Raw genomic sequence first — 27,442 nt, 5'->3', positions numbered from 1 at the left:
GGGCAGAGGAGGGAGCTTGGACCCAGCTACAGAGGATGGAACATGTGGACAGCATAGTGAAGCCCAGGGTGGCTGGATAGTCCCTGTAAGGGCAGAAGCAGGCATGGTGAGTGGGGATCCACACCTGGAAGAGCTCCAATGCTCAAAGATGGAAGTTTGTTTTTATTTTGTGGTCACTTATCAAGGGAGATGACTTGACCAGATCTGTGTTTTGAAAGAATTCTTAAAGAACTAACTTGTGCCAGTGCTGCAAAGCATTTCAGAGGAGAGAATGAGAGCAGCAAAAGTATTTAGGAGCTGTTATTATGATGAACCCAAACAATTTTTATTAAGAATAGCTGTGTTCACTCCAAGAGGCTCACTGAACACATGGGCATCTTAATAGTGTCTGCTTGATGTGTCTCTTTATAAATCACTTTAATAATGTTCCAGCTGTTAATGTTCATGGAAAAGAACATAAATTGTGCATTTGGCTATGAATTTCAAGCTGTCGACACCTTTAGATTTCTCACTGAAATTCAGGGAAGGGCTAAGAAATGTGTACTTTAGTAGGAGTAAAGCAGGTGGGACAGGGAAGGAAAGAAAACTTAGGAGCCAGACAAGGAGAGGAAAGATAAATGCTGGTTATTCTCTTGAACATTGTGGTAGTCTAAGAAAGCATACTTGCTGCATACTCTTTATTCAGGGGATGTACAGAGTACCTGAGTGCCTTGAAATAGGAGACATGTGCTTTTATATCTTCTTCTATCCTCATTCCCAGCACCTACTCTGTTATCTTCCTCACACTCAGTGATTGTTATATAGAATGTTTATGATTTTATTTATTGTGAAAACAATTATATTCCATCCTCTGGCAAGGCAACTTCCATACAGGGGGCACACAATAAAAACTGTTGAATGAATAAGCAAGAGAGTAATGACTGAGGAGAATAAAAACCCAGAAATAAGATATCTGAAGGATAGTGTCATCTACTAGTGTTGCAGGGCAGAGGGAGAAAGTGGAATTTTATTTAGTGGGAACAATGGTTCATGTTAAGAGGGAGTAGGGGAAGACTTTCAGGAGCAAGGTAACCAAGAGCCAATACAGATCAGGTCATGGAACAGCACAGGAAATTCTAAAGATGTCAAGATGACCAGCTTTGAGAAGATTGCAGGACTGAAGAACCTGGGGAAGGTAGAGCAACAGGTAGGAATTGCAGATTTGATTTAGCGTAGTGGAAGGGAACCATGGTGGTTCTTGGAAAAAGAGGTTATTTTTTGGAGGAGTTTTGCCTTATTTTAGTTTTTAATTTTTTTTGCCAGTGCTAGGGATTGAACCTTGTGTCTTGTGGTGCTAGGCAAGTGCTCTACTAATGAGTCTAGTCTAATCTCCAGCCCCAAGTTTGGCACATTAAGTTTTTACTCTGAGCCTGATGTTTACTCTGAGCCTGATGTTCCCTCCAGGAAAAAGCATTCCATGACTCATGTTTTCAAGTTTTCTGTTGCTATAACAGAATACCTAAGATGGAATGATTTATAAAGAAAAGGGATTTATTTGACTCAGAGTTCTGGGGACTGGAAGGTTCCAGAACATAGTGGAAATGGAAAGGCAATAGCAAGCATGCTTGTGTAGAAAGGATATGCGTACAAGAGGGTGAGAGTGAGGGAGGGGAGGTGCTAGACGGTCTAACAAACCACTGGCCATAACCAATTCAGTGCCTGAAGGGTGAGAACTCACCCCATGAGAAAAGCATTAATCTTTTTTTTTTTTTTTGGTGGCGGGTGTGTACTGGGGATTAAACTCAAGGGTACTTGGCTACTGAGCCATATCCTCAGCCCTATTTTGTATTTTATTTAAAGACAGGGTCTCACTGAGTGGCTTAGCACCTCAACATTGCTGAAGCTGGCTTTGAACTTGCCATTCTCCTGCCTCAGCATCCTGAGCTGCTGGGATTACAGGTGTGCATCACTGTGCCTGGCTGAAAAGCGTTAATCTTTCTTAACAACCTAACCATCTCTTAAAGGTCCCAACATCTCTCAACACTGTTCCATTGGAGATCAAGCATTAACATGAGTTTAAGTGAAGGTAAACCACATTCAAGTCACAGCATTCGTGTTACCTAGAACAACATATCCTCCTTCTGTTGAAAAATAAGTTCCTGTTTCCATTGGACCTTCAAAACAAGGGGTCACACTAAATGTCTGGGAAGCAGATGTGATGGAGGCCCCATTGAGCTGGAGATTGCTAAGACAGCCACTGAAACTGTAGACTGAGTTAATCTGAAAGAAGAAGACATTTTTTAAAATCCATTTTCTCAACACTCATGAGAAACCAAGTAATTCCTTAATTATTTTAACTATCTGAACAATTAATAATTTTCTGGGGAGTTGCTTTTTAACTAGTTTTTCGAGACTGGAATTTTGTATTTGATAACATCAGTTTATAGGAATTATGAAAAATTTTACATTTTACAAATTTATGTTAACTAAAGTTTAGTTCTTCAATGTAGTCCTTTTATTGCTAAGCAACTTTTTAGAGATGCAATATTTTTGATTTTTAAACTCTAAAAATAATGCTTATTTTCTCACTTCTTTTCTGGGTACCCATATTCCTTACACATTTACAAATTCCATATGTGAATGTGTGTTAAGAAATAAAATTATAGTTTACATAAACTATAATAAGATTATAGTTTACATAATGTCCTGAAACATTTTTAAAATAATACAATGGAATATTACAATAATGGAATGACTTGCTTTCTGGTTTTGGTATCTCTTTATATTAAAAATATAGGTATTTGCTAAACAAATAAGATTCTCCATAAGATGTGATTTTCATGATAATTTGTACCTCTGGAACTTTTCATCTCACCTCTATTTTAAAATCAAGAGGTCACTCCCGACTTTGTATTGTCCTGAGGTGGACAGACTGCCTGTGGGACAATACTCACTTTGAAGTTCCAACTTCAGCAAAACTACAATTTTAGGAAAAAACTATGCTAGTTTCCTTGTGTGTGGAATGGGGGCCTGGATGAAGTGACCTTCCAGTCCTAAAGGTCAATGGCTTGGCTTAGCTCCATTTGGCTTACCTGGACGTTCTTTACAGCCCTTCCAGGAGCCACTCCTCCCAAATACATGGGACCTTTGATTTTCCAGGCAGCTCCAGAAGGAGGAAGACTTTCTTCTAGGACTCGGAGACCATCAATGATTAGTCGACCACTGCTCTTTTCCCGAATAAATATCACCTGGATAGAGAGAAAGAAAATAGCATATCTTAGGTAAATCCCAAGATGGAGGAAAAGGCTGTTCTATATCTGCTCCCAACTCTGAAGTTGAAACACCATGGGAAATCTGCAGAAAGTTCATAAAAAGGTGGTCTTTTCTCTGAAGGTCAGGAGTTTTATCTTTTCCTCTGTTTAGTAGACTTCTGGCTATCTAGTTTTTGGAATGTCAGAAACTTCATCCTTTATTTTATTCTGTTTTGTTTTACATCATATGTCTTTATTGGGGATTGTCCCCAGTCCTTGCTTTATATATACATGGGTGTATTTTCCTGGCTCACCTTGGCTTCAGCACTTCATGTGTTAGAGGAAGTTATCTGTATATTTTCTGAGCCCTAGATAGAATGATTTAAAGCTACAGGCTTAATTTCTCAAAATTGATTATATTTAGTAGAGATCTATGTGAAGCTCTTTCCAGTTAACCAGCTCACATGGTCTCTCCTTCTCTAAAAGTTATTGTAACTAAATGTAATGCATCTTGTTCCCCCTCTGTGGCTTGACTTACAGATTTACTCACTTAGTATCTTCCACAGCTATAAAAGCCTATAAAAGACATTCAATAATAATTGTTGAAATTAGAAACCTCTAGGCAGTGGGAAAAACTCAAGTAAAAAATTATTAGAAACCAAGCTTCCATTTATATTGGCTACTGAGTCTTTGGTTAAAATAATTATACTCATCCTTTGCCTGTCTTTAAAAAGTACATTTAAGAATTTTATAAGGAATTAATACATTTTTGAAATTAAACTCTGAGTGTAAAGCAGCAGAATTTTAAAAAGGTTATTTCTAGAGACCAATGGTGGAGTATCAGAGTCAATCTTTCAGACAGTGGTGTATATTTGCCATTAATGCTATTCTCTGCCTTCAACTTACATCATGCCATAATCCATCATTGTATTTCTCCTGGCTTCTAATCTTCAGTTTCTTGTGGCCAACATTAAACATGAAAACCAAGCGACCATGGGCCAAGAATAGAGTCATGAAGTCATTCTCTTCTTGATCAGAGACATAGAAAATCATACCGTGGGAAGAACGAGTTTTCAGACTTATGGAAAACTGAGATCTGGTAAGTGAAAAGAAAAAGCTTACCATTTGTAAAATGAGACTATGGATAATCTTTCACTTCTAAAAGTAATGTAGCATAAGGAAGAATAAATAAGCAGCCATTCTATCTAGCCCAAGCAGCATTACTGCTGTTAGTTTTACTAATGAATATGGGTAAGTGTGGTTAGTTCAAAAATGTAAATTCTTCCTACTCCATTATATAGTAGTGATACATTTCCACATATGGAAATGTTGTCTTAGTTAAGGATCTTATTGTGTCTTTCTCTGACAATATGGTTACAACTTAGTAAAAATTCTATGTTAAAGAAGGTTATCTGTATGGAAAAATACTAGTGATTATCAATATACATGTAGAAATTTTTATAGAAATAATATTATTTGTGTACTATCCAAATTACATATTGAAAATTTTCCAAGTAAAAATGAATCAGTGTATATCATGCTTAAAAGCAGCCAACCCATTGTGTAGAAATGTATATATAAAGAAAATTTTCTAGAAGTTTAGTTCCAAGTTTGTATAAGATATATTTATCAGTTGTTCTTTTACAAATAAAATAAACTTTATAACTTTAATTATAACTTCTAGTTTCATTAACTCTAAATTCTTCCTGAAGAATACAAAATACTGATTCTTTCTATTAGGTAAGTAGCAAATTAGAAGGATTTAGAGTTTTATTATTAGATGCATTCCCTGGTATAACTGATAGAAGTAGATGACATAAGAATATTTGTGTACTAAAGCTATAAAAATTGTTTTTCAATAATAGTAAATAGTTGGAGGCTTTTGGAATGCTGTGAAGAAGTGATGGGTTTGAGACAGCTGGAGGGCCATGGACATATACATGTATTTGTATTTTCAGTGTCTTTCCCAATTAACCTAGAAATTCAGGTGCATTCCCATTTACAATCTGAAGGCAATTTGTGTCGGGTAGTGAGGATTATACCAAGGTTAAATTATGAGTCATCTGAAACTTGCCCCCTTTTCCTGTCCTTGATTATCATTTCTTTTTGATCAAACATTGCAAACTCCTGGGAGAATGCTGTTTATGTATCTTTCATTTGGGGAAAATAGTCACAGAGAACATAATTTCTTAGAAAGCATGAATTATACTATTTAGAACACCCGTTGATGATAATCAGATTAAAGTGACTCAGAAAGGAAAGATCATAGGAAAAAAGTTGATATATGGCAAACAAAGATGGAGCGTGAGGTTAAGTTTCTGGAAGCATAGAATGTTACTTTACTTTTCACCAAAATCTCCTTTTAAATGTTCAAACTCTTGGCGGCTGTTGGCTGTCCCTCCATATTGATAGGCATGCTCTATTGCTTTAGGGCGATTGGAAAGGTGACAAAGAGAGTCTCTGGGAACATTCTGCTCTATGAACTTCAGGCCAGCAGGATCCCATGAAGGTGTATCCTTACTTTTTTCTCCCTATAAAAGTAGAGAATAAACCAAATTAAGGTATAAAAGTGATACACTAGCAGCAAAAATTAATTTGTGATGTCCTCACCATTAATATCAATAATCAAATAATAAAGTAGGCATTTTTTAATGTATTTTTCATTCATGAAATAGAAGGCACCTCTCTTCTCTCCCCCTACACCATACGTAAATGGTGGCAGTAGCTGCAGCAGTAACAACAAAAACATACCATGTTAACGAACCCACATGAGTTTGTGACAGTAAAGCAGAGATAAATTGAAGCTATAGAGATAACTATAATTTAAATTAAGTGCACATCCCAAGTAATAGTGAAAATGGAAAAGTGGCAATAAAATAACGTTGAGAAAATCAACTAAAACCCTCATGTAGGCAACAATATCACCTTAACACACATTATTATTATTTACACATGCTATGTAAAAAGTTAAGATACTTAGCAACATCTTTAAAATACCTAAGAATAGTTTTGGTGATAGGATATGTGGCAAAATCTGTGACAGAATAAATACAGAACAACCTAAACATTATATTGTGCTTTTCAAATTGTACTTTTGATGTTAAAATTTAAAGTTTTAAAACTATAGGCCAATATTTAATGATTAGTCTTAATTTCTGAAGCAAAATAAAAGTAAATGTAAATAAACTCAATCATTTAATAATTTATTCACCTATTCAAGCAACCATCTATTATTAGTGGTTAAAGTGGAGAGGAAAGAACCATTGTTTTGGCATGTCTTCCATGGGTGGTACGCAGTGGGAAACATAAAAGTGAGAAATGATCCTTGTTTTTTCAAGAACTGAAAATCAATTTGGAGAAAGATAGATAATTAGCAATTGGAAAACAAGTTGGTGCCAGATATAAAGGATATTAGGTGCTAGGAGTTGAGTTTTGTTTTTTAGGTGATAAGGAGGCATACAGGTTTTAAAAGCAGGGAATGGCCAGATGTGACCCACTCAGGAAGATGGCTTGCAGCAAAGGCTGGCCTGATAGGAGAGGGAATGTTTGTCATGGGGAGGACTGGAGAACACAGCAAGAAACAGGAGGAGAGACAGGGTTAGATGAGAAAAGGCAATTTTATGCACATCCCCCCATCCCTAATTCCCATTGAAATGTTTGAAGAACTATTCACATAAAAATAAATCCACAGCTGTTCTGGAAATCTCAGAGGGTTTTTACCAGCAGAACAAAGTAATGTGAAATTTCTGGAATCTGTAATGCAGATTATGCAGATTGGAACAGAGTGATAATGAAATGCCTAATCTCATATGAGAAAAAGTTAAAACCTCCAAAAAATTCAGTGCTCCAGCCAAATCCCAGAATTATTCTCAAAATTTTGGTATGGTGGCAGGTTAGTTAAAGGGCAGATAGTTGTACCAGTGACTTTACCCTGGAACAATAGTTCCTCCAGTTGGGTTCTGCAGTGGTGGTTAGGTTGGAGAAAGGGAGATAGGCCTCATAGATACACACATCCTAAAGAAAAGCCCATTTGGTTCCCACTTTCTCCTCTTCCCTTCCGAACATAGCCATCAGAACCCAGAAACTGACTTGCTGCTACAAAAGCAAGGTTTCTCTCTTGGATGGAAGAAATATACCCAGTTATCAATAGTTTTTGGTTCAGGCCTCACCTACATGGAATAGCCATAGTTTCAAGCCATAAATTGCAGAATGAGCTAGAGTGGGCCTACAGGTAGACTTTTCCCCCCTCTATATATCTTGAGAAATTTTTTCCATACCCTATGCTGTTTTCCAATACTAGTAGAATATATTAATGGGAAATATGTCCACCTTTGTTTCATTGAGGGGCCCAGCGTTGACATGTTTTACACAGGGGCTGGAGGGTAGGGGTAAGAGTATGGGTTTGATAGGGATTGTGGACTTCCCCCAACTCTGAGTCTTCTCTATTTTCTCTGTCTTGGTAGAGAAGATCTCACGCTTTCTCAATTAGTGCATTCACTTACCCTTGGTGAGAGTGCAACAGTGAATTAGATCCCAGGGGCTCAGCAAAGCATGGGGTTCTGTGGACCACGGTGTCTTAACTGACTAGCTTTCCTTACTCTGCCTCAGTGTGGGACTGCATAGACCAAGTAGAATCTGTTTTTTGTCTGTAGCAAAAATGAGTAAACTCTGGTGTCTTGCTATATGGTAACCAGATACTTGTTACTTTTGTGCCTCCATTCTCTTAATACAGATCAAAAAGACAAAGACAAGTTATAACTGATTACTTCAAATACAAAGATTATATTTAAGAGTTATATGTGTGGGGGTTATTAGTAAATCCCAATGACATTTACTTAACCAGAATAATTTTTTTTCTCCAAGGGCCTGTTAGATATCATCCTACTTGTACCAAGTTCAGTTTAGCAAGATTTTTTTTTTTTTTTGGTGGGGGAGAGGTTTGTGTGTGAGATACTAGCTAAGCTAGTTGAGCTATTGAAGAAAAAGAGGGATATGGTGCTATCTTATATAAACCAAGATCAGATATAGCAGGATCCCACCGGGGGCCAGAAGCAAGAATTGGAAAGCAGAGCATTCCTTTTTTGGAGGTTTCTGTTATATCAGCTTTGTCTCTCAGAGTGTTTGCTTTCATTATTCTTTCTCAGCAGGACAACTTCTCATTCTTTCTAGAAAACTGCTTGCTTTATCTGTGCATGATTAACATACAGTTCTCAGGGCTTTCTATTCAATCACCAGCTCAAGCTAGGCTCTCTAGGTTCTAAGATTCCAAGGAACAGAATCTCAAGTCCAGCTTAGTTCACATGATCTCCACTGGTTCAATCATCTAAATCCAGGGAGGTGATAGGACTTACCCTGTGGGTAAAGAATCAGTTCTTGGAGAAGACACTAGCTGGCTAGATACTCCTTAAGGACGTCCATTGCACTACATAAAATACTCATTATTACATTACAAACTAAATGAGAAATTGTTTCCCCAATTAAATTTGAAACATACAAACTATGAAAAAATGTAAGTCTAGAACATAGTTGGTAAGACATATATTCTCAAGTATCCATGGGGAATAACAAATCGGTGTTAGCTTTTTGGAAAGTAATTTGCTAGATCTAGTAATTCTACCTCCTGGAATCTATCCTAAATACTTATTCAGCAGTATACTCAAGGATTTATGTCTAAGAATGTTCACCTATAAAAGTAGGGAACTGGAAACAGCTGAAAGCCTATTAGTGGTTAAATGAATTATAACAATGCATAAAATGGAATATTAGATAATGATTGCAAAAATAAATTATTATAATACCAATCCTTTAATCCTTGAAAAAAAATTAAACCAGAGGCCACACGTTTTTCTTAGTAGCTATTAAAACTACATCTAGCAAGCTTCACGTAGCTACATTAAGTGTGGTAGCTATATTCTTCACTAAGGAAAAAAGAACAAATAGAAAAGGGCAAAGGATATCAGTAGTGCTGGTAGGAGGCAGGAGGCCTGCTGTGGTAATAAATAGGTGGTCAAGAGTTAAGTGATCCAAGAAGTTGGAGGAAGAATGGTCTAGGTAGAAAGAAACCTTGAATAAAGATCCTAAGGTGGAAGTGCAGGTGGCCTACTTTAGTAATAGTAAAAATGCTGGTGTGGGCAGAAGAGTGAATGAGGTGGGCAAGTGGGAGGAGAGGGACTCAGAGAGGGAAAGGGGTATGGATCACACTGGGCCTCTTATGAATCGCAGGAACTTGGGCTTTTACTCTGAATTCAGAGGAGTGACATGATATGGTTTATAGTTATAAGGGTTTGGGTGTCATGTTGAGAGTAGACCCTAAGGAAACAATGCAGAAGTGAGGAAATCTATTCCAAGACTATGACAGTAATTCAGATGAGAGATAATAATGGCTTGGGCCAGCATGGGAGCCTTGACATCTGAGTGCAATGTTAAAATTAGACCATTACTGGAAGAATGAGAAGGGATTAGGATTTCATTTGTAATGAAGGTAAATAACACACATACTAAATGAATGAGAAAGAATAGTAATCAGAGAATAGAATTTTAAAACTTAAGATTTTGATGAGGGAACAGGTCTGGATTATGTCATAGATCACTTGCACATAAATGGTTGAAGTAAATGTCAAGAAGGAGGGGAAACAGGGTAAAAATCACAGACTTTAATAATTTCCATGATTGTAACAAAGTTTGAGATAATTATATGAAAGCAAATGATACTAGAGAATAGTAGTACTAAACAATAAATATGATTTACGCAAATTAATAACAGAACAATTTTAACCATTGCATTGAAAAGTAGTTGGAGGTAAGAGTAAACAGGTGATTGGACATGTTTCTTTGAGAACAAGAATGGAGGCGACAAAGCTAGTAAACTGGAATATCTGATACTGCAAGAATTCTATCTTTCATATGTACATAGTTGCAAATTAGAGTAAATTCTATAAGGCAATCATGTCTAGAGTTGCATGCATGGAATATGAGGGCAGGTGGAAAATCTGCACAGCAGTATCTTTTACCTTCTTATTCTGGCTTGTTTTAGGCTTTGAGGAATTTTTTCCTTTTTTGTGAAGTAGAAACAATGGTGAAGACTCAATGGGACACTCATAAAGAGAAGTGTGGACCTTTTCAGAATACCGCTGGAAATCTTCAACCTCCACATCTCTATCCAACCTGTATTTGTAAGGGAGGAAAAAATAACTTTAAAAACATTGTTCAGAATTATATGATGAAAGCTATGACAGTCAAAGAACTCTGACAATTCAAAAAAATTTTTTTTTTTGCATGTGGGATGGGTCCTTACCTGTCACTATCTTAACAAGAATCCTTGAAATTATCATTTGAGCAATTAATTATCAACCATGTACCTGGCACCACACTTTTTGACAAATGAACGTTATTTCCCTCATCACACTCTGGACAACTGGGTCTACTTCTGTGTTTCTTTGTCTGCACTAAAGTCTCCCTTGCTTGTTTTTGCACTTGAGGAACTTTTATTGTCTTTGTTAAGATTAATGGCTTTTTAAAAAGTCATGCATTAAATCAAGACTTTATTAAACTTTGAACAAAGATTTTGGCATATTACTCTATAGTACACCATTAATAATAAGTGCAAAATAATTACATCTAATATTTATAGGCTGTTGTGTAATAGGTGCTGTGCATGGTGCTTTATGTGTATTATTTCATTTATTCTGTAGAACAAGTCTACCAAATAAGTACTATTACTATCTGCATCTTGTAGGTACAGAAATGAAGGTTTACTTAGCCACAGTAATACAAATATAATAGGGGGAAAAAAACCCTACACACAAATCCAAGTATGTCATTTGTTCAAAAACATATGAGCTTTTAATTACTGCCATCTAGTGCCTCTGATCAATTTCACACTTCTCAACTTTAATTATGTAAATATTTTCACTACTATTTTGATCTTTTAAAATCAACTGTATAGATTTATTGGTAATAATTTTTTTTTAGTTTCTCAAGGCTTGCTTTATTTTAGAGCTGGTTTGTTGGAAAGCTACACAGAGTGTGCTGTTTTTGGAGTCCATGAAATAGTTCATGCCATATAAACCAATCCTATATCATAGCAAAAGATATAGTATCTAAGCCCTCTGAGCTGCTCCTATTTTTATTAAGTTACTTGTTAACCATAAAAGAAACTCACTCTCTTTGGCTTGAATAAAACTAGGTAATAAAAATATTATACCTGGTAAAGTAGGCATTACTTATACAGCCAGTGAAGTTAGCATACTGGGGACTGATGGGTGAGCCACCGAAGTAAAACTTCTTTTCACCTTCTTGAATTTGTTCTGCTTTCCCATTGGAAGAATTATTATTTACATTTCTGTTTTTATCTACTATGAGTTCGTATCTGCAAAATAAAAAGCTTTTTTACATACTGAGCAGTTACCATTTTACCTTGAGTTTCTCTCTAGTTAAATAAGCAGGTTTTCTTATGGAACTGAAATGTAACATCTGATTAATGAAAAAACAAAGAGTTTCCAGGTTCTTCATGAGGCCCAGGATAAAATAGTTGAATAGTTCTATATGCAACCCCTGCCCCCAAAACCATTGGAATTTAAACTCCTAGAGCAAGAAGGTCAAACAACTAATCATTTGTATTATTTCTTGGGTGGAGAAAAAAAAAACACACATACGCCTCACGGTGATCACTTAATCACAGTTGTGGGAGATCATTTTGATTGCAAAGTACATTGGGTGGTTTTGTCTTTATTGGAAATGGAGTCTAGAAAATGCCTACTAATATTTTCTTTGATGGGTGGACATCAAAAACCAGAAGTGGACATAGATGAGCATCAAACTACAACAGAAGTTTATTTCCTATTTTCTTATTATGGAAAAGAAAATACAGGATCATGCAATTTAATGCAAAGCCAGAACTTTTAAAATGTGGCCACAAATGTAGCATCCTTAATTGGTCAGTTTAAAATTTATTTTTTTCTCTTGTTTTTTTAATTGATTTAAAAATTGACAGTGGAATACATTACAATTCTTATTACACATATATACCACAATTTTTCATAACTCTGTTTGTATATAAAGTATGTTGACATCCAATTCATACATGTACTTTGGATAATGATGTCTATCACATTCCACCATCCTTATTAAACAAGACCAGTATTTGCTGAGTTCCTTCTATGTGCAACAACACATTACAATCCATTCAGTACATAGCGTGAGTAGGCACTGCCCTCAAGAAGATTGTAACTGTTCATTTTATTGGGAAAAATCCTTTAAGTAACTTGATGATGATTTATTTGGCATGTCTTAAAAAGTAATAGCATTTTTTTTAAAAAAAGAAAAATAACACAAATCTGTTCCTTTCACATTTTTTTAAACAGTAGAAAAGCAATAGAATAATCTATTATTCACAGTGGCATTTGACAGAATCATGTCTTACAAATAAAGACACATGGTGGGAAGAACATTAGGTGAGGAGCTATACCTTCCGGGTGAGACAGAGGTTATGATGAAGTGGGACAGCCCATCATTGTACTGCGTATTTGCCGACTGAACCTTGATGCCCTTGACATTCATGGTGACAGTACCATTATCCAGCGAAATGGAAAACACATCTGACTGAAATGCAAGCACAGGTTTTAAGTAGGGAGTGCAGGGACCTAAAAATTGGGCACAGTTTAAATATTTATTTAAGAGTACTGCTTAAAGGAATACACAGTGAATAGGCAATTTCTTGCCCAGCAATTTCAATGAATAATAACAAAAACCCCACTTTTGCTTGTATTGGTGTTGCTTACAAAATTAGACATGTCTCAATGGAAAAAAGATACTTCTACATTTTGAGCTGAAAATGTTGGTGATTTTGTTATTCTGAGAGTTGTCCTAGTCATCTTCCTAACTCAGTCATTTCTACTCTATCATCAGTCTCATTTAATTCCTTTCAAAAAGGCAATATTTGAATCTCCTTGGGGATGTAGCTAGAAGACTAGGTAAGAGTTAAGTTATTAGTTTGGCTTTTTAAATGTTTCACTTTTTTTTAACATAGAGGCAGAAGAGAAATTTCAAAAAGCAGAAGTTACTCCTTTTTATGAATTTGCTTATTGCTTGTCTTAAAATATTGGCAGATAATAATCTTGCTTCTCTTTCCTTATATGGGCACCAACTTCTGTCAACCCTCAGTGCACAGTTTCCTTGAGTTGAGTTCTATTCAAAACAAACTACTTTTTGTGAATTAAAAACCCTGCTTTTTAACTAATCAGGGTAATCCGAAGCAGCTTTGGGCACAGAAGTCCAACAAAATACTTTGGAAAAATTCTCACAGATGCTACCTACTTAAATTAAATTGAATGTGAATGTGATGGATATAAAGTTGCTTTCAAAAATTCTGATCGGGAGCATTAGTATATATACTAGTGTGACAGCACTCTGAGATTCATCAGTTGGATCTTAGGGTCACCAAACCTATACATATTTTAGTTTTATTCTTGAAATAACATGTTTATAAGCTAAGCTCAAACATATTAAGAAAAATTCAAGAACATCGAAGTATATATGTTCTTTTCTATTAAGATTAAATCACAGATGTGTTTCTTCATAATATAGAGAGGTTCTTACGATTTTCTTTTTGAGTCATGAATGCTTTTGGGAATTTGGTTATACATATGGAGTTCTTCATAAAATAATGTTTTAAAGACAGACTATTCAGGAAGAAAGGAAATCAACTATATTTAAATAGTATTCAAAATTTTAAAGCAATAGATCTGTTATGGTATCATATATATGTACACACTCCTTGATTAAGGCATTAAATAATAGGATCTAGTAGAAGACCTAATTACTTCTAAAATTGGAAGTAGCCATGAACAAAAATTATATTTGCAAATATCTATCACAATTGTAATGTAAATAAAATCATTTGTGATTTCTTTTCATGACAAAGTCACAGGTACTGCTAACACTATTGTGGCTTACTGCCATGTTTATATTTGAAGAATGATAAATTTTAGCTACAGAAAATAAAGATATATTTTTTTTACCATCCATATCCATGTTCACAGACTCCTTAAATTCTCTTCTAAGCAATGGGTCTGTGAATCTCAGGTTAAGAACTCCTGACGTATAAAACACATAATATTTTACAGTGTCTGAAATGTGACATTCTGCATGTGTCTGTGTAAATCAAAATCTGAATAGAAACTCACTTTTAATAAAAATTCATTCATAGTTAAAACACTTATCACAAAGAAGTTTCCTAAGGGAACAACAAATACTTACCCCCGAAGTATGATAGAACAGTAATCCATTTGGTTGTAATGTTCGGAAATTAAAACCTCCTTCAAAGCCATCAAAGAAAGATATTTTCTGAACTGAAGCAATGAAACTCTGTCCATTGAAATATGCTCTACGAGATATCTGTGTGCCAACAAAAGTGAATATAATAATTTATAATTGTAAATGCTTATTATGTCAATTTCTCATATAGAAAGGGCCTTACTCACTAGTTTCTATATAGTAGTTCAGGGTTTAACTTATGGTTTTTGGTGGCATTCAGGCATGCCAGCGTTCCCTCTGTATTCTTTTAAGGGATGTGGTTTCTGTTAGAAATTTCTTCACTTTCCTTCACCCTAAGTGATTAGTGATGCTCAAGCAGCCTTTCTGGGCTTCAGATGCCTCACCCACAAAAACCTAAAGCAACTGCACAAGTCACAGAGGAGCTTCACAGCCTTTCTAGCTTAATGGTTCTTCTTTCTGCTGGTGGCAGAAAGAAACTCAAGATGTACCTAGGATCTCAGAAAAGCTAAAAGGGTTTTTCCAGCTTCTGAGATTCTGGGTCTATTTATTTCAAAGCTTTTGACCGAATGTTACTTACAAGAGAGTCTTCTGGGCATCCATAACCAACTCCTAGGGTTTCTGTCTGCTCTAGTAAATTGAAATCTTTCTTTTGGAACTGGAAACCCTTCATACATCCCCTGAAATTGATATCTAAGGGAAGGTGTGCCCTTAGGGTCCTGGAAAAGAAAAGGAATCTTCACTGATATGGTGATAATAGTGACATTACCCTGAACACATAGGCTATGCAATTTGAGTTTATTTATAGTTATTTGTAATGGCTTTATAATCATTCATGTTCTCAAGCTTTCTTTGACAAGAACACAGCAATGTCTAATCTTTGCCTATTGAGGAGTTTTATTTTGACTCAAGACAACTTGTTTACACCTTTATAGTTTTCAAAATCCATTAATTTATATTATCACATACAGATTATGTAACACACACACACACACACACACACACACACACACACACACACATAGTGCCCTCTCAGTTTTATAGTCTCTGATTCTATTAATTGACTACAGTAAGGTTGAATTTTTGAATACACTAGAATAATATTTCAGTATACATAACTCACAACCCCTTGGATAACCTGAAGATAAGTATTGCAGATACTATTAGAGCATTCAAAATCAATTAAGTTTAAACCAAAAATAATTGAACACAATGCTTTTTCATCTTTACACAATATACATGTTTTGCTCTTGTCAAAAGAAATATTGCATTATATTATATTCTAAGAGCAATGCAATAATTTAAATAACCTGTAAGTTACATCTATGAGATGCTAACTTAGGGAGGTTATAAGAATGGGCTGCAAAGGACCTGCAGGTATATGAATGTGTGCCTGCACTTAGTAATGCATATAAAGGTAGCAGGTAGGGATGCTTACACCTGTTACTGAATCTCTTCTGGATATTGAATACACACCAGTATATCATTAGAAACAAACAGCTATTTAACTAAAGAAAAAATTACCTGGATTGTAATATTTCTGGGGGAGCCCCTCCAATGAATATATCTGTAAAGGGTATTTTCATCTTTTCATTGTCCATGCTCTTGACATGTCGTCTGTCAACTACCAAAATCATTTTCTTGTCATTGTGGTAAATGATTGAGATCTGGGAGAAACAATACAGGAAGTCTTTATCAATTAATTATCAGCATTTTGAAGACTTCTTTATAATTATGCTGGCTGTAACAGCTGGTCTTCCTTGTCCTTATGCTTGTTTGTTTACACAATAGGTAATAGGTTTTCCTTTCTTACTCAGATACAAAAACACTTTTATAATCAGCAGTTCACATTTCCTTTGGAAGGATGCCTATGTGAAGAGGAATTGGACCTAAGCAAAATTTTGCCATGAGACTTATTTTCTCCTGTCCCTTCTGAAGGGATTTGGGAAAGGACTATAGCAGGTGCCTTCTTCTTCTTAAAAAACAAAACAAAACAAAAACAGCTTTATTGAGGTATAATTGATAAACAAAGAACCACACATAATTAATTCAGTGAATTTTGCACATAAGCGAACACCCATCAGAGTATTATCATAAGCATAGCCAACACTTCCCAAAGTTGTGCTCCCCCTAATTTTATTTTTCTGTGTGTATATGTGTGTGTGTATGAAGCACACTTAACATGAGGTCTACCTTCTTAATTTTTTTTTTGAGGTACTGGTACAGGGTTTCATGCATGGTAGGCAAGGGCTCTACCACTGAGCTATACCCCCAACAACAAATTTTGAGTTATTGTTAACTATAGGTCCTATGTTAGCAGATTTCTAGAACTTAGTCATCTAACACAACTAAAACTTTGTACCTATTGAACAATTCCTCATTTTCCCTACTGTCCAGTCTCTGGTGACTATTTGCATTCTCAAGTGAGTGTGTTCTAGATTTGAGACTGCACTTTGACAGGTGTCATTTTTTTGGGACACATTGAGCTATTCTAATGAATAGGCAAAAATACTAGTCAGAGAAATAGTTAAAATCTTCTTTTATTGGGATCCATCCTTATGAAGACTATGGACTTTGAACTAAAAAAGGAAATATAACTTCTGGTCCTCCCCTCAATTTTGGTTCAAATTAAAAGATATACTATGTTTTATATCTGCATCATTAAATTGTATATTTAAAGTTCTTGTTAACAAAAATAGATGAAGTACATTTTTAGTAAATTGTAATTGTGGTTCAAGACCCAAGAACATTATTTTTAGGTTCTCATTTAAGGAAAACTAGTATTTTCTAAAATCTAGATAATTGGCTAAAAATGAAATTCTATTTTTATTTAACTACTTTTTACATTTAGTGGGGCTCAAAGTTTAAGTAAAAAAATGGCTTTGTATCTATATTCTAGCATGTTCAACAAATGGATAGAACTCTATAGGTGCTCTATTGTAATTAAGTTATTTAAGATTAACCAGGAGTCTTTTGGTCAATGAAATAATCAAAAGGAATATTTTGGTGACTTTTTTATTAGAAATATTGATATGACAAGACCAGCCAGTCATTTAAAAGCAAATATTTCCCCAGGTTTGAGTAGATGAGGGCTCTTCAGTCACTCTTTAGATGTGAAGTTTCACTTTAATTACTGTCTTACCTGTCTCATTTGACCATTTGATTAGATCAATAGCTCTAGATACAAAAACCCAGACCCAAACTAAAGCCACCCAAACTACAACTACAGTACCTCATGGTATTTTGCATCATTAATTTGGGCTTTCTTCAATGTGTCTTCAAGATGCACAGGACCAGTGCTGAATCCAAAGTCATAGAACACATGTAGGTAACCATTGCGCATTTCCAAGCTGAAAAACATGCTCTGTAGAGAGAAAAAAGTTGTAAGATGGGATCATCTGTTATCATCAAAGTGCAGTCAGATTTAGCTGAGTTTGAGATGTAACATTAAATTTTTTAGTATTGACATTATTGAATTTGAAGGGTCTCATAAAATTCTTATTATGAAATAAAAATAATACCTACTTCCCTATTAGATATTTATTTCTCATGCTAATATACAAAGTGTTAGTATTTACACATAATTTAAAATAACAATCTTCTTTCATTTTTATTCTACTTTAAAAATTAATGAATGAAGCTTTAAGTCTATATCATTGATCTTTAAAAAATTTCCAAATAGTAGAATATAAATATACTATGATTATTCAACTGCCTTGTCTTTTGAAAGCTGTAACAGGTTAAAAGATGCAGCTGCATTCATTTTAAGATGAAAATTTGTCATACTGAAAAATAATTTCAAGTTATGTTGAAAAGAATCCTTCTTGCCAAATATCAATTAATAATGATAAAAGGCAAATAAGGCTATTTCTGTATTATTTTGACTCACTGGATTTATGTAAATAAATATGGAATTATTATACACCTGGACCACATGATGTTGAAGAACCAAATTAATTCTGTAACACTCAAGTAATTTAGTGGTCAGCTTTGTTTGTTTCAGAGAATAGTTTATACATAAAAGAATTCAGTGAATTTGAAAGTAAAGTATTGTGGTAAATTGCTATTCTATGGAAAGTGATCTACTGAGTGGAGTTTGAGTATTCCTGATAGTGTGGAAAACAATCCATTGGGGTTTAGGAAGAAAACATTTCAACTTCTATTTATACTCATTTTAAAAATTAAAATTCAGAAATAAACAAATCCTTGATATTTAATGCATGAATTATTCGTCTTGGACCCTCATTTCATTTATTTTACCAGACTTACATAGGATTCATGTGGTCTGTAAGGCTTCTCAGGGAAAGTTCCATACTTGAAGGGTTCAAGGTGGCCTCTCACCCACTTCTAGCCTATTATAATTTATTGCAGTTTATCTGTTCCTAGTTACATGGATTTGTGGGTGATAAGACTTAAATAATAGAATATTTAAAATATTTTGGGACACATAGATGTTTGCTTATTACTTCCTGTAAATTACTAAAAATACTGCTACGTTTAAAGGGTTACATATTTTTTGCTATAAAAAGAAATATGCTAAATTTGAACTTTGTGATGACAAATGTCCCTCAGTAGTATGAAACCTAGTTATTTTTTTTAAAAAATAAACACACTTGATTTTTCACACCAAGGCAAGGGTATTATTTATGAAGAAAGTTATGATGTGGAAAGATGGCTTTTAAAAAAGATGTTTCATAATTTTTCTGTTGATGATTTTGTTGATAAAATAACTTAAGCATTTCTTTCTATAAAATACTCTCATGTCTGTACTATTAAAACATTGGTGTGGAGAAATTTCAAATCTGTTTAAAAATCTTTTGGATGAAGATTTTCAATGGCTTTGAATTCTTTCATTAAACTTTGAAAAATGATACAATATATGATTAACTAGCAAGAACTGACATAAGGAAAAAGAAAATGTTCCAGCGAAATTTCAAAGATTACCTTTGTCATTTGGTGCATGAGATTGAAAAACTGCATATGATTTAGTAGGCACAGCTAGTGATATGTGTCTCACATTTTTTATTTTTGTGAGGCATTTTATCTAGCTATGACAGCCAATAAAACAGTATTGAAATAAACTGACTTTTGAATCACTATATCACAAAGAATTCAACAAGAGTCTAAAAAATATTTAGCATACTTAATTATATCATTTTCACTAACGTTGCTATTAAAATAATCTTTAGTGAGAGCAAAAGTGTCTTGGTATCATTAGTAAAAATATTAATTTAATTTTATTGTTATTTTAAATATTTTACCCATTTTTATTTAATATTTTATCTTTATATAGTTTGTTGGTTGTTTTTAATTACTACTTTGAAATGTTTCATGACATCTGTATATAGTACATCTATATCATTATAAAGGGTACAAATACACACACACACACACATATATATATATATATATATATATATATATATATATATATGTCAAGGTTTTTTAAAAAAGCCAATTGAAATATATGATTTGGAAATTTTAGAAGACCATTGTGAAATTTTTGCATACACTGTGACATTTTAGATCTTGGTGCTGATTTTTCTGTATTTTTAAAATACAGAAAATGGGCATATGTAATATATACTCAAAAGTGTAGCCTAGAGAAATACATTCCAGGTGTGCTGTCATACTTCCCTGAAAAAAAATGTATGATTTTCGTTTTTTAACTAGAAATTTGGTTTGTGGCATGGCACATTCAACCTGGGAAGGTTCCTGGAAACATGAACTGCAGAGAGCAAAGGAAATAAAGAAGTTATTTTACTCACTCCATTGACCATCAGGAGCACAAGGCCATTGTCAGCTGGTGTTCGAACTTCTATATCAAAGCGAGTCACCTGGCCAAACTTTCCTCTCCTTGTAATGTCCCTCACCACAGCATAACTAGAGCCATCGAAGAAGTAACTGGCAGCCCGACTCTGAGTGAAGGCCAGTTTATCTCTGAAATGGAAGTTCAGGGTTGGATGAACATTATAGTTTAGTTGGGCTTTTCAGGTGAGACCCTTTGAACCCATTCTCAGAGCATCTTCTGTGGACATTTTAAATGAAGTTCTGTTGTCCACATGGAAAAGTACTCATAATGTTATGGTTTGGACATGAGGTGTCTCCCAAAAGCTCACGTATGAGACAATGCAAGAAGGTTCAGAAAAAAATGATTGGATTACAAGAGCCTTGACCCAATCAGTCAATTAATCACCCAATGGGATTAAATGAGTGGTAACCGAAGGCAGGTGGGATGGGGCTGGTGAAGGTGTGGCATTGGGGACTTGGCTTTGGGGCATATATTTGTATTTGGTAAGTGGTGTCTTTCTCTCTCTCTCTGCTTCTTGATCATCATGTGAACTGCTTCCTTCTGCCATATTCTTCTGCCATGATGTCCTGTCTCACCCTGAGCCCCAAGGAATGAAGCTGGCTGTCAGTGGACCAAGACCTCTGAAACTATGAGCCCCTATATAAACTTTTCCTCTTCTACAGGTTGTTCTGGTCAGGTCCTTTAGTCAGAGCAGCATAAAAGCTGACTACAACAAGTAAGCTAATTGTTTTTAGTGGATTTCTTCTCCATGCTATGCACTAAGAAACTGAAGTCTCCAGGGAAATTCCGGGTTCTCATATCATAGCTTCAAACTAGTAAACACTTTAAATACTTGTGTGCACTCCTCTGTGGCAGAGAAAACTCAACAGTTTCAAGCATGACTATTGTGTGGTCTCATAATTGTTTTCCCCAAAGAAAAGTTTGAAAACCTGCATGTTGACTCATACTTGTCCTGATGCTGGTCTAGCCTGACTATCAAAGTCTTTGGTACCCTTAACTGTCTCTTACCTGGCACAGGGCACTGACTTGGAGGGATCCATATTATAGATGTGCTTAAAGTTGTACAAGCTGATCACATCATTATTCAAAGTGGCCAACTCCAGGCAGCCAGTGAAGCCGGGCAGATTTAAGCTGGCTGGGAGCTGTGCAAAAGACAGATAAAGTCAATTACCCCATGGTCAAGTTTCATCCCAACACCACAGAACAGGCAGTGAAATTAAACACACATCAAGAGAGACCTGACCACTGATATACATATCTTGTCTAGGCCAAGGTTTGTGTCTACTCTCTGAGAAATCATTTAGCTAAGCAGTGATATGTCATTTATATAGATCTTAGCAGAGAAGGTAGGATTTGTTGAATGTAGGCTATGAAAATGCAGTATATGCTAGACAGTGAATTAATGATAAAAATCGATCCTCACACCAGCTCTGTAGGGCAGGTGTTCCTGTTCTCATATAAAGAGGGGGAAAGTAATTTTTAGATTCAATAATGTGCCCACAGTAGTAAGTAATAGTTCTGGAATGGAAATCCTAGATTGACTTCCACTCTTTTTGGGCCTTTCCTTTATCTACCCTTCAACAGGTCTCAAATTCTCCCCAAGGTCCTACTCTCTCTCATCCCATACACTTTATCTCATGCTTGTATTAGATAACAGAGTTTTTGAAATTGCCACATGCAAAGCTGAAGACTAGATCCAAGTCATGGTGACACCACAAGGCACAGACACTCCTTCAGCAGCTGGGAGTAATATTAGTCACCTTTATACATATCAGAAAGAAATTAATTAATCTTCAAGTGTTAGCTATAGCATGAAAGCTTTTGACAGTAAAAATATAGGTGGCAGAGACTCATAGATCCTGATGTGGAATTCTAGTACCCACTGAGCCGAACTCTCAAAATGATATCAAGTTTCTTCCTTGTATCATTTTAGGTTTTATGGATAGAAATTGTAGATTTTTAATAAGTCAACCTTAGGTGGATAGCTTACCTTGAAGTTTGAAGGCACCCCACCAACATAAAAGACAGTGTCCTCAGGGTCCAGATCCAGCAGGGAGTCAACTCCGGTGAACTCCCCCTTTTTAATAAACTTTTCCTCTGCTGTACTACTCAGACTTGGTACTGTCAAAAACACCTTGCCATGTTTCCCTACCCTGTTGAGAGAAGGAATATTCACTCTTTCTTAGCCTGATAATTTGTAGGAAATAGGTTCTTAAGGTCAAAAATGTTAATGTTCCTTCATCACAAAATTGGTGATTTGATTTTGTTACATTAAGAAACACCTATAGGGCTGGGGATGTGGCTCAAGTGGTAGCGAGCTCGCCTGGCATGCGTGCGGCCCGGGTTCGATCCTCAGCACCACATACAAACAAAGATGTTGTGTCCGCCAAAAAACTAAAAATAAATATTAAAAATTCTCTCTCTCTCTCTCTCTCTCTCTTAAAAAAGAAAAGAAAAGAAACACCTATAGACTATTAACTATTAAGGGGAAGGGGAAAAAGACATTTCATTCTTGGGATTATCTCATGGAATGGCCAGGTTAAAAAAAAATAATAATCAGATTACTATTTGGAAACAGTGACCATTTTTTCTAATCTTTTATTGTCCATAAGGTGTTTGGGACAGAGTATAGAAATAATGAAAGAAAAATGAGCAAAAATCAAAAGGAATAAAATGCTACTTATAACATCCACAGGAAGCCTGTGTGAGTATATTCAACAGATTTCTTATGAAATGTTTACATAAAGCTGTGTGTCATGGGTTCATTTTACCTTTCGATCTTGACAATGCTGAAGTAAGAAGGCCAGGAACTGACGGGCTTGGAGTCAAGGGGAATCTCTACATCCTTTGCTCCCAAGTTGTAAACGTACACCAGGTTATCATTTTTTATTGCAAGACCCATATACTCTTTTTTGGCCTGAAATATAAATAAGTCACTTAAATAAAATTTATATAAATGAGTATTAGCAATTTTCATTTTTTAAAAGCACAATCAGCAACCCTAATACTTTGGCATACACAGCAACTTCTGGTTGGAATTAATCAGCCAAAGCTTCTGCTAGACTGGGCATCAGCTCTTCTCAACCCAGCTTTCCTGTGGCTGTGTCAGAGACTGCTGTCCCTATGCTTGCTCTAAGTGCATCCTGGACAGGAAGGAAAGGAACTGCATGCTTGTGGAGATTTGATGGCTTCCAGGAGTGTACTAATGTTGTCAGGCTAATCAGGGATATGATGCATCCTGACAATGCCAATTGCTATATGTCTACAAACAGGATTAAGCAGCAAGCATAGTTTGCTGTTATTCAAAAAGCCTTTAAAATGCTTGGTTCAGACTTGTCAGTAATGTGATGCTGAAAGAAAACAATCCCAGAAATATCCCTTGTAGTGAAGGAACCACTTTGCTCTTAAATCAGTACTTCAATCCTGCCTTAAAATAATTTCTACTTTTTGAGTTACCTGACTGTGAATTTCCACCCCCTAGGTAGCTTTGTTTTAGTCAGAGAAAAAGCAATTTTCTTTTTCCATATTATCCCCTCCTCATGCTCTTACATTTTTGCTTCCAAGATACAGAATAAACTGATCTGTGGTTCCAGACAGTTCTGGCTGCTTCATGGGAGGCTTCATGTACAGGCTTAGGGATGTGAAGGCCTTTAAGTCATCCACACTGGCTTTGGGGTGCACTTCCACAGCTGACTGGCCATCGAACATCATGGAGACTTGAATCTGGGGTTACAAAATTGTTCTGTTAAAAGTACTCTGCAGAAATGGGCAGAAAGCTTTTCCTTGGTCTTCCCTCATTTCTGATAGAGCCTTACAAGACTCCTAAAATGTATTCAAGAATTATTTATAAGTGTTAACTAGTCTTGGGTACCAAGAACTTCTTCCCAGGTCACCATAAAAGGAGTATGGGGTGAGGCTGTGAGGCAACACCCTTGACTGCACCTGCACAGTCTAGAAGAGTCTAGACACAGCTTCTCAGGTTTGCAGCCTGGCTGTGCCACTTACTACTAATCATGAACGAGTTTAGTTAACTCTCAGTTTTTCATCTGTAAAGTAAGGATAATAAATCTGCTGTAAGAATGATATTATATATGTTGCAGTCCCTGATTCTATCAGTATGCTACTGGTAATGACAAATTCCTTACATGTTTCTTCTACTGATTCTTGGAAAGGCATAACAACAAAGCACTGTTTCAGCTCATTTCTAAGAGGCCCTATGTGATATGCTAAACTGATCTGATTCATAGGGGATTTTTGAAGTATTCAGAAATGGATGGACTGTGTATACTCATGCCATTTGTATAAATATTTCTGAATAATTAGATGTGTCTACCTCAGTTAACATTGATTTGGCTGATGTTGATAGTATCAGAATCTCTTCCTAAGTGTCTAGAATACAGCTGTTCTATGTTGCCAGTTGAGTAAAGATGAATACATCTTAACATACTATCATGCAGTGTGGAGTTGAGGTCTTTTTGTAAAAATGGAGAGTCTGAGCAGGAGGTGTGTCTACAGAAAAAGCCCCTCACTTTGGAGAATGGGTAGGTTCCCAAGGGTAAGGCCCAGATTCTCTTTAGAAAATGATTTTAGGTAATTAAGACCCCAAGGTTATACTCCATGGATATAGTGTTATGAGAAATCACTCTCAGAAACCTAGCTTTTAAAATGTCATTTCTTAATGTACATTTAAGATAAACTTTCTTTGAAGTGTTCACTGGGATATCCAAATAAGATAATTTATGGTATAGGACTATTTATCACTTATCATTTAAAATTTGGATATATTTACCAAGAATAATCTTTATCATTATAAAATACTTGATTCCTTGTTCTTCTTTCTGTCAGTAATTAGGACCTATAGTCTTTTGAAGCCAGTTTTTAATTGAGAAATAAAATCATGTAATTTGGTTGTAAAGAATAAGGCTGGTCTATAGATCAATTAAAAAAATAAAAACAAAAAAAAAGGGTCCAAAAATGAGTGCTACTTTGTCACACTGAGTACATTAATTGTCACATGGAGATGTGTCCCTACCAACACTGGCTTTAGTTATCTGCTTGCTAGATTGCTTCTGTGAAAGTATCTCAGAAGAGGGTCCCCGAGTTTCTTCCTCTTAGCTGGTATTGTATGTGATTCCTCAGTTAAGCCTGCAGAGTGGGCAATAAATGCTTCACATAATCTATGTTGTACTAGAGAATTTCTTGAAGAGGTAGGACAGATGGGCAAGATTATCCCATATGCTAATTGCACTAAAGGGCTGTTAAAATAACAAATGATAATGATATTAAATTGAGTGTTTTTTTTTAATTGGGGCTTTCTTGATTTGTAATATCAGATTTGTCAAACTCTGTGGTTCTTAATCCTGGCTACAGATTTAGAAAAACCCCAGAAGCTTTAAAAAAATACATGTGTTGAGCCCTTCATCTAGAGATCCTGATATATTGTTCTGTGGTTAAGATGAGGAATTGGCTTATTTTTCAATGGGATTCTAATGAACAAATGGGACTGAGACCTACTGAGCTGGATAATATAATAGGAAGGTTCCAGACCCTGGATCAGCATCACAATCTCATTATCACCAAGTGACTGATGACTCCTTTCCTAAGTTACCTTGCTGGCGACACTCCTGGTCTGAGCAATGAGCTCTCGGATCCTCTGGATGCTGGCAGAAACATTGCTTACAGGGCGCTTCTGCTCAACTGTACGAAGCTGATCCAGGAGCTGAGGGACGACCTCTGTCAGATTTCTTACTGCAACAATAAAAGTTAATCACTTGAGTGAATGTCTCAATATTAGGTATATTTCAGGAATCAAGTGAAGAGACAACACTGATTACCTCTGGTAGATCTATAACAAATTATTTTTTAAAAATATTTTTTATAGTAGATGGGCATGATACCTTTATTTTATTTTTCTGTGGTGCTCAGGATAGAACCCAGTGCCTCATGCATGCTAGGTGAGCGCTCCATCAACTGAGCTATAACCCCAGCCGTATAACAAATTATTTTTAATCCTACCAAATTTATAGTAAATCCCAAAGCATAATCTGTTTCTATCTTGTCACATTTGTAGTACATAGTCTATAAATGTGGAACATGCTGACATATAATGTAAATTCCTAAAGAGGAGGACCCATGACAAACATACTAAAGTTCCTTTAATCATACAGCACAGGTTCTGCTTGCATTTCTAATATAACTTGATACGACTGAAGAAAAGAATTTTCATGAGGTAAAAGGAGGTAAAAAGGCTGTTTTCCAGGATGTCTGTGCATATATCACAGTGCTGCTCTACTGTCCTGCAGAGGCAGAACTGAACAGAGGAAACTAGGTAGCACCCAGAAAATGGCAGCTGTGCCAAGTTGAGTGTGGGCAGCTATGGTCTCTAGGCCCAGACAAGGGAGATTCTGCAAGCAGACCTTACTGATCTTTTTTCTTTTTCTTTCTAGGCCTGGAGCTCCTGGAAAACAAAATAACATCTGGTGTGGGGGATAGCAAAAGAGGACTTGGCTGGGATGGAGTACACAATCCCCTAGATCTAGCCTAGTGTGGCTGTACTTCCTCCATGGGGGCCTGTGACTGATCATATGCAGTTTTTTTCCTCCCTTGGAATGCATAATGCACACATAGAAAAGAGCACAAGTCACAAGGATGCAACTTGATGAGAGAAACCTAAACTACAGAAGATGGCACTACTTTTTTCAAATTTTCAGCCACTGAACAGTGATTCTTAAAGTATGGTCAAGTATCATCAGCCAGTATCATCAGCTTCAAAAGGAACTTACTGGAAATGCAAATTCTTTGACCCATCCCAAACCTGCTGAATGAGGAACTCTGGGAGTAGGGTCCAGCAACCTGGGTTTAACAAGCCTCCAGGGGATTCTGATGCACAATAGTATTTGAGAACCACTGGACCAGAGAATGAATATTTTCTTGTGTATTCTCCTGCCTAAGGGCAGGACCATGGTCACTGAGCATTAGCGGTAGGGCAAGAGCAAGCTTCTGACGAGAGCCAAACTAAATTCAGATTGAGGAGATATGTCAATGCAGGTCAAGGAAACATCACTTCTTTGTACTTTGGACACAAGGTGTTTCTCCAGGATAAGGAATAAAATTAAGAAAATAATAGCAA

General features: G+C 35.8%; 1 protein-coding gene and 1 long non-coding RNA gene across 3 annotated transcripts in view; one reads left to right on the top strand and one right to left on the bottom strand.

Annotated features, from left to right (window-relative positions):
* The window catches only part of Lama4 (laminin subunit alpha 4), a 135,171-nt gene that overhangs the window by 6,555 nt on the left and 101,174 nt on the right, over positions 1–27,442 (bottom strand). For both annotated transcript variants that reach the window (XM_026395057.2, XM_026395058.2), the window contains 17 exons: positions 25,922–26,061; positions 23,863–24,036; positions 23,085–23,230; positions 22,304–22,466; positions 21,322–21,455; positions 20,270–20,441; positions 17,734–17,865; positions 16,026–16,168; positions 15,082–15,220; positions 14,487–14,624; positions 12,697–12,830; positions 11,434–11,598; positions 10,241–10,394; positions 5,574–5,761; positions 4,137–4,326; positions 3,072–3,227; positions 2,100–2,259 (listed from right to left, as the gene is read on the bottom strand). In XM_026395057.2, coding sequence (XP_026250842.2) covers positions 2,100–2,259; positions 3,072–3,227; positions 4,137–4,326; positions 5,574–5,761; positions 10,241–10,394; positions 11,434–11,598; positions 12,697–12,830; positions 14,487–14,624; positions 15,082–15,220; positions 16,026–16,168; positions 17,734–17,865; positions 20,270–20,441; positions 21,322–21,455; positions 22,304–22,466; positions 23,085–23,230; positions 23,863–24,036; positions 25,922–26,061 — 2,628 coding nt within the window. The remainder of the gene's footprint in view (positions 1–2,099; positions 2,260–3,071; positions 3,228–4,136; positions 4,327–5,573; positions 5,762–10,240; positions 10,395–11,433; positions 11,599–12,696; positions 12,831–14,486; positions 14,625–15,081; positions 15,221–16,025; positions 16,169–17,733; positions 17,866–20,269; positions 20,442–21,321; positions 21,456–22,303; positions 22,467–23,084; positions 23,231–23,862; positions 24,037–25,921; positions 26,062–27,442) is intronic.
* On the top strand, positions 22–27,338 carry LOC113187319 (uncharacterized). The gene is made up of 3 exons (XR_003301402.1): positions 22–106; positions 4,185–4,329; positions 26,760–27,338. It is a non-coding gene; the product is annotated as an uncharacterized LOC113187319 (long non-coding RNA).

The sequence above is a fragment of the Urocitellus parryii genome, chromosome 8, assembly GCF_045843805.1.
Source record: "Urocitellus parryii isolate mUroPar1 chromosome 8, mUroPar1.hap1, whole genome shotgun sequence".
Taxonomy (NCBI): Eukaryota; Metazoa; Chordata; class Mammalia; order Rodentia; family Sciuridae; genus Urocitellus; species Urocitellus parryii.
The sequence above is the reverse complement of the archived record's forward strand: the minus strand, read 5'-3'. Positions and strand labels throughout refer to the sequence as shown.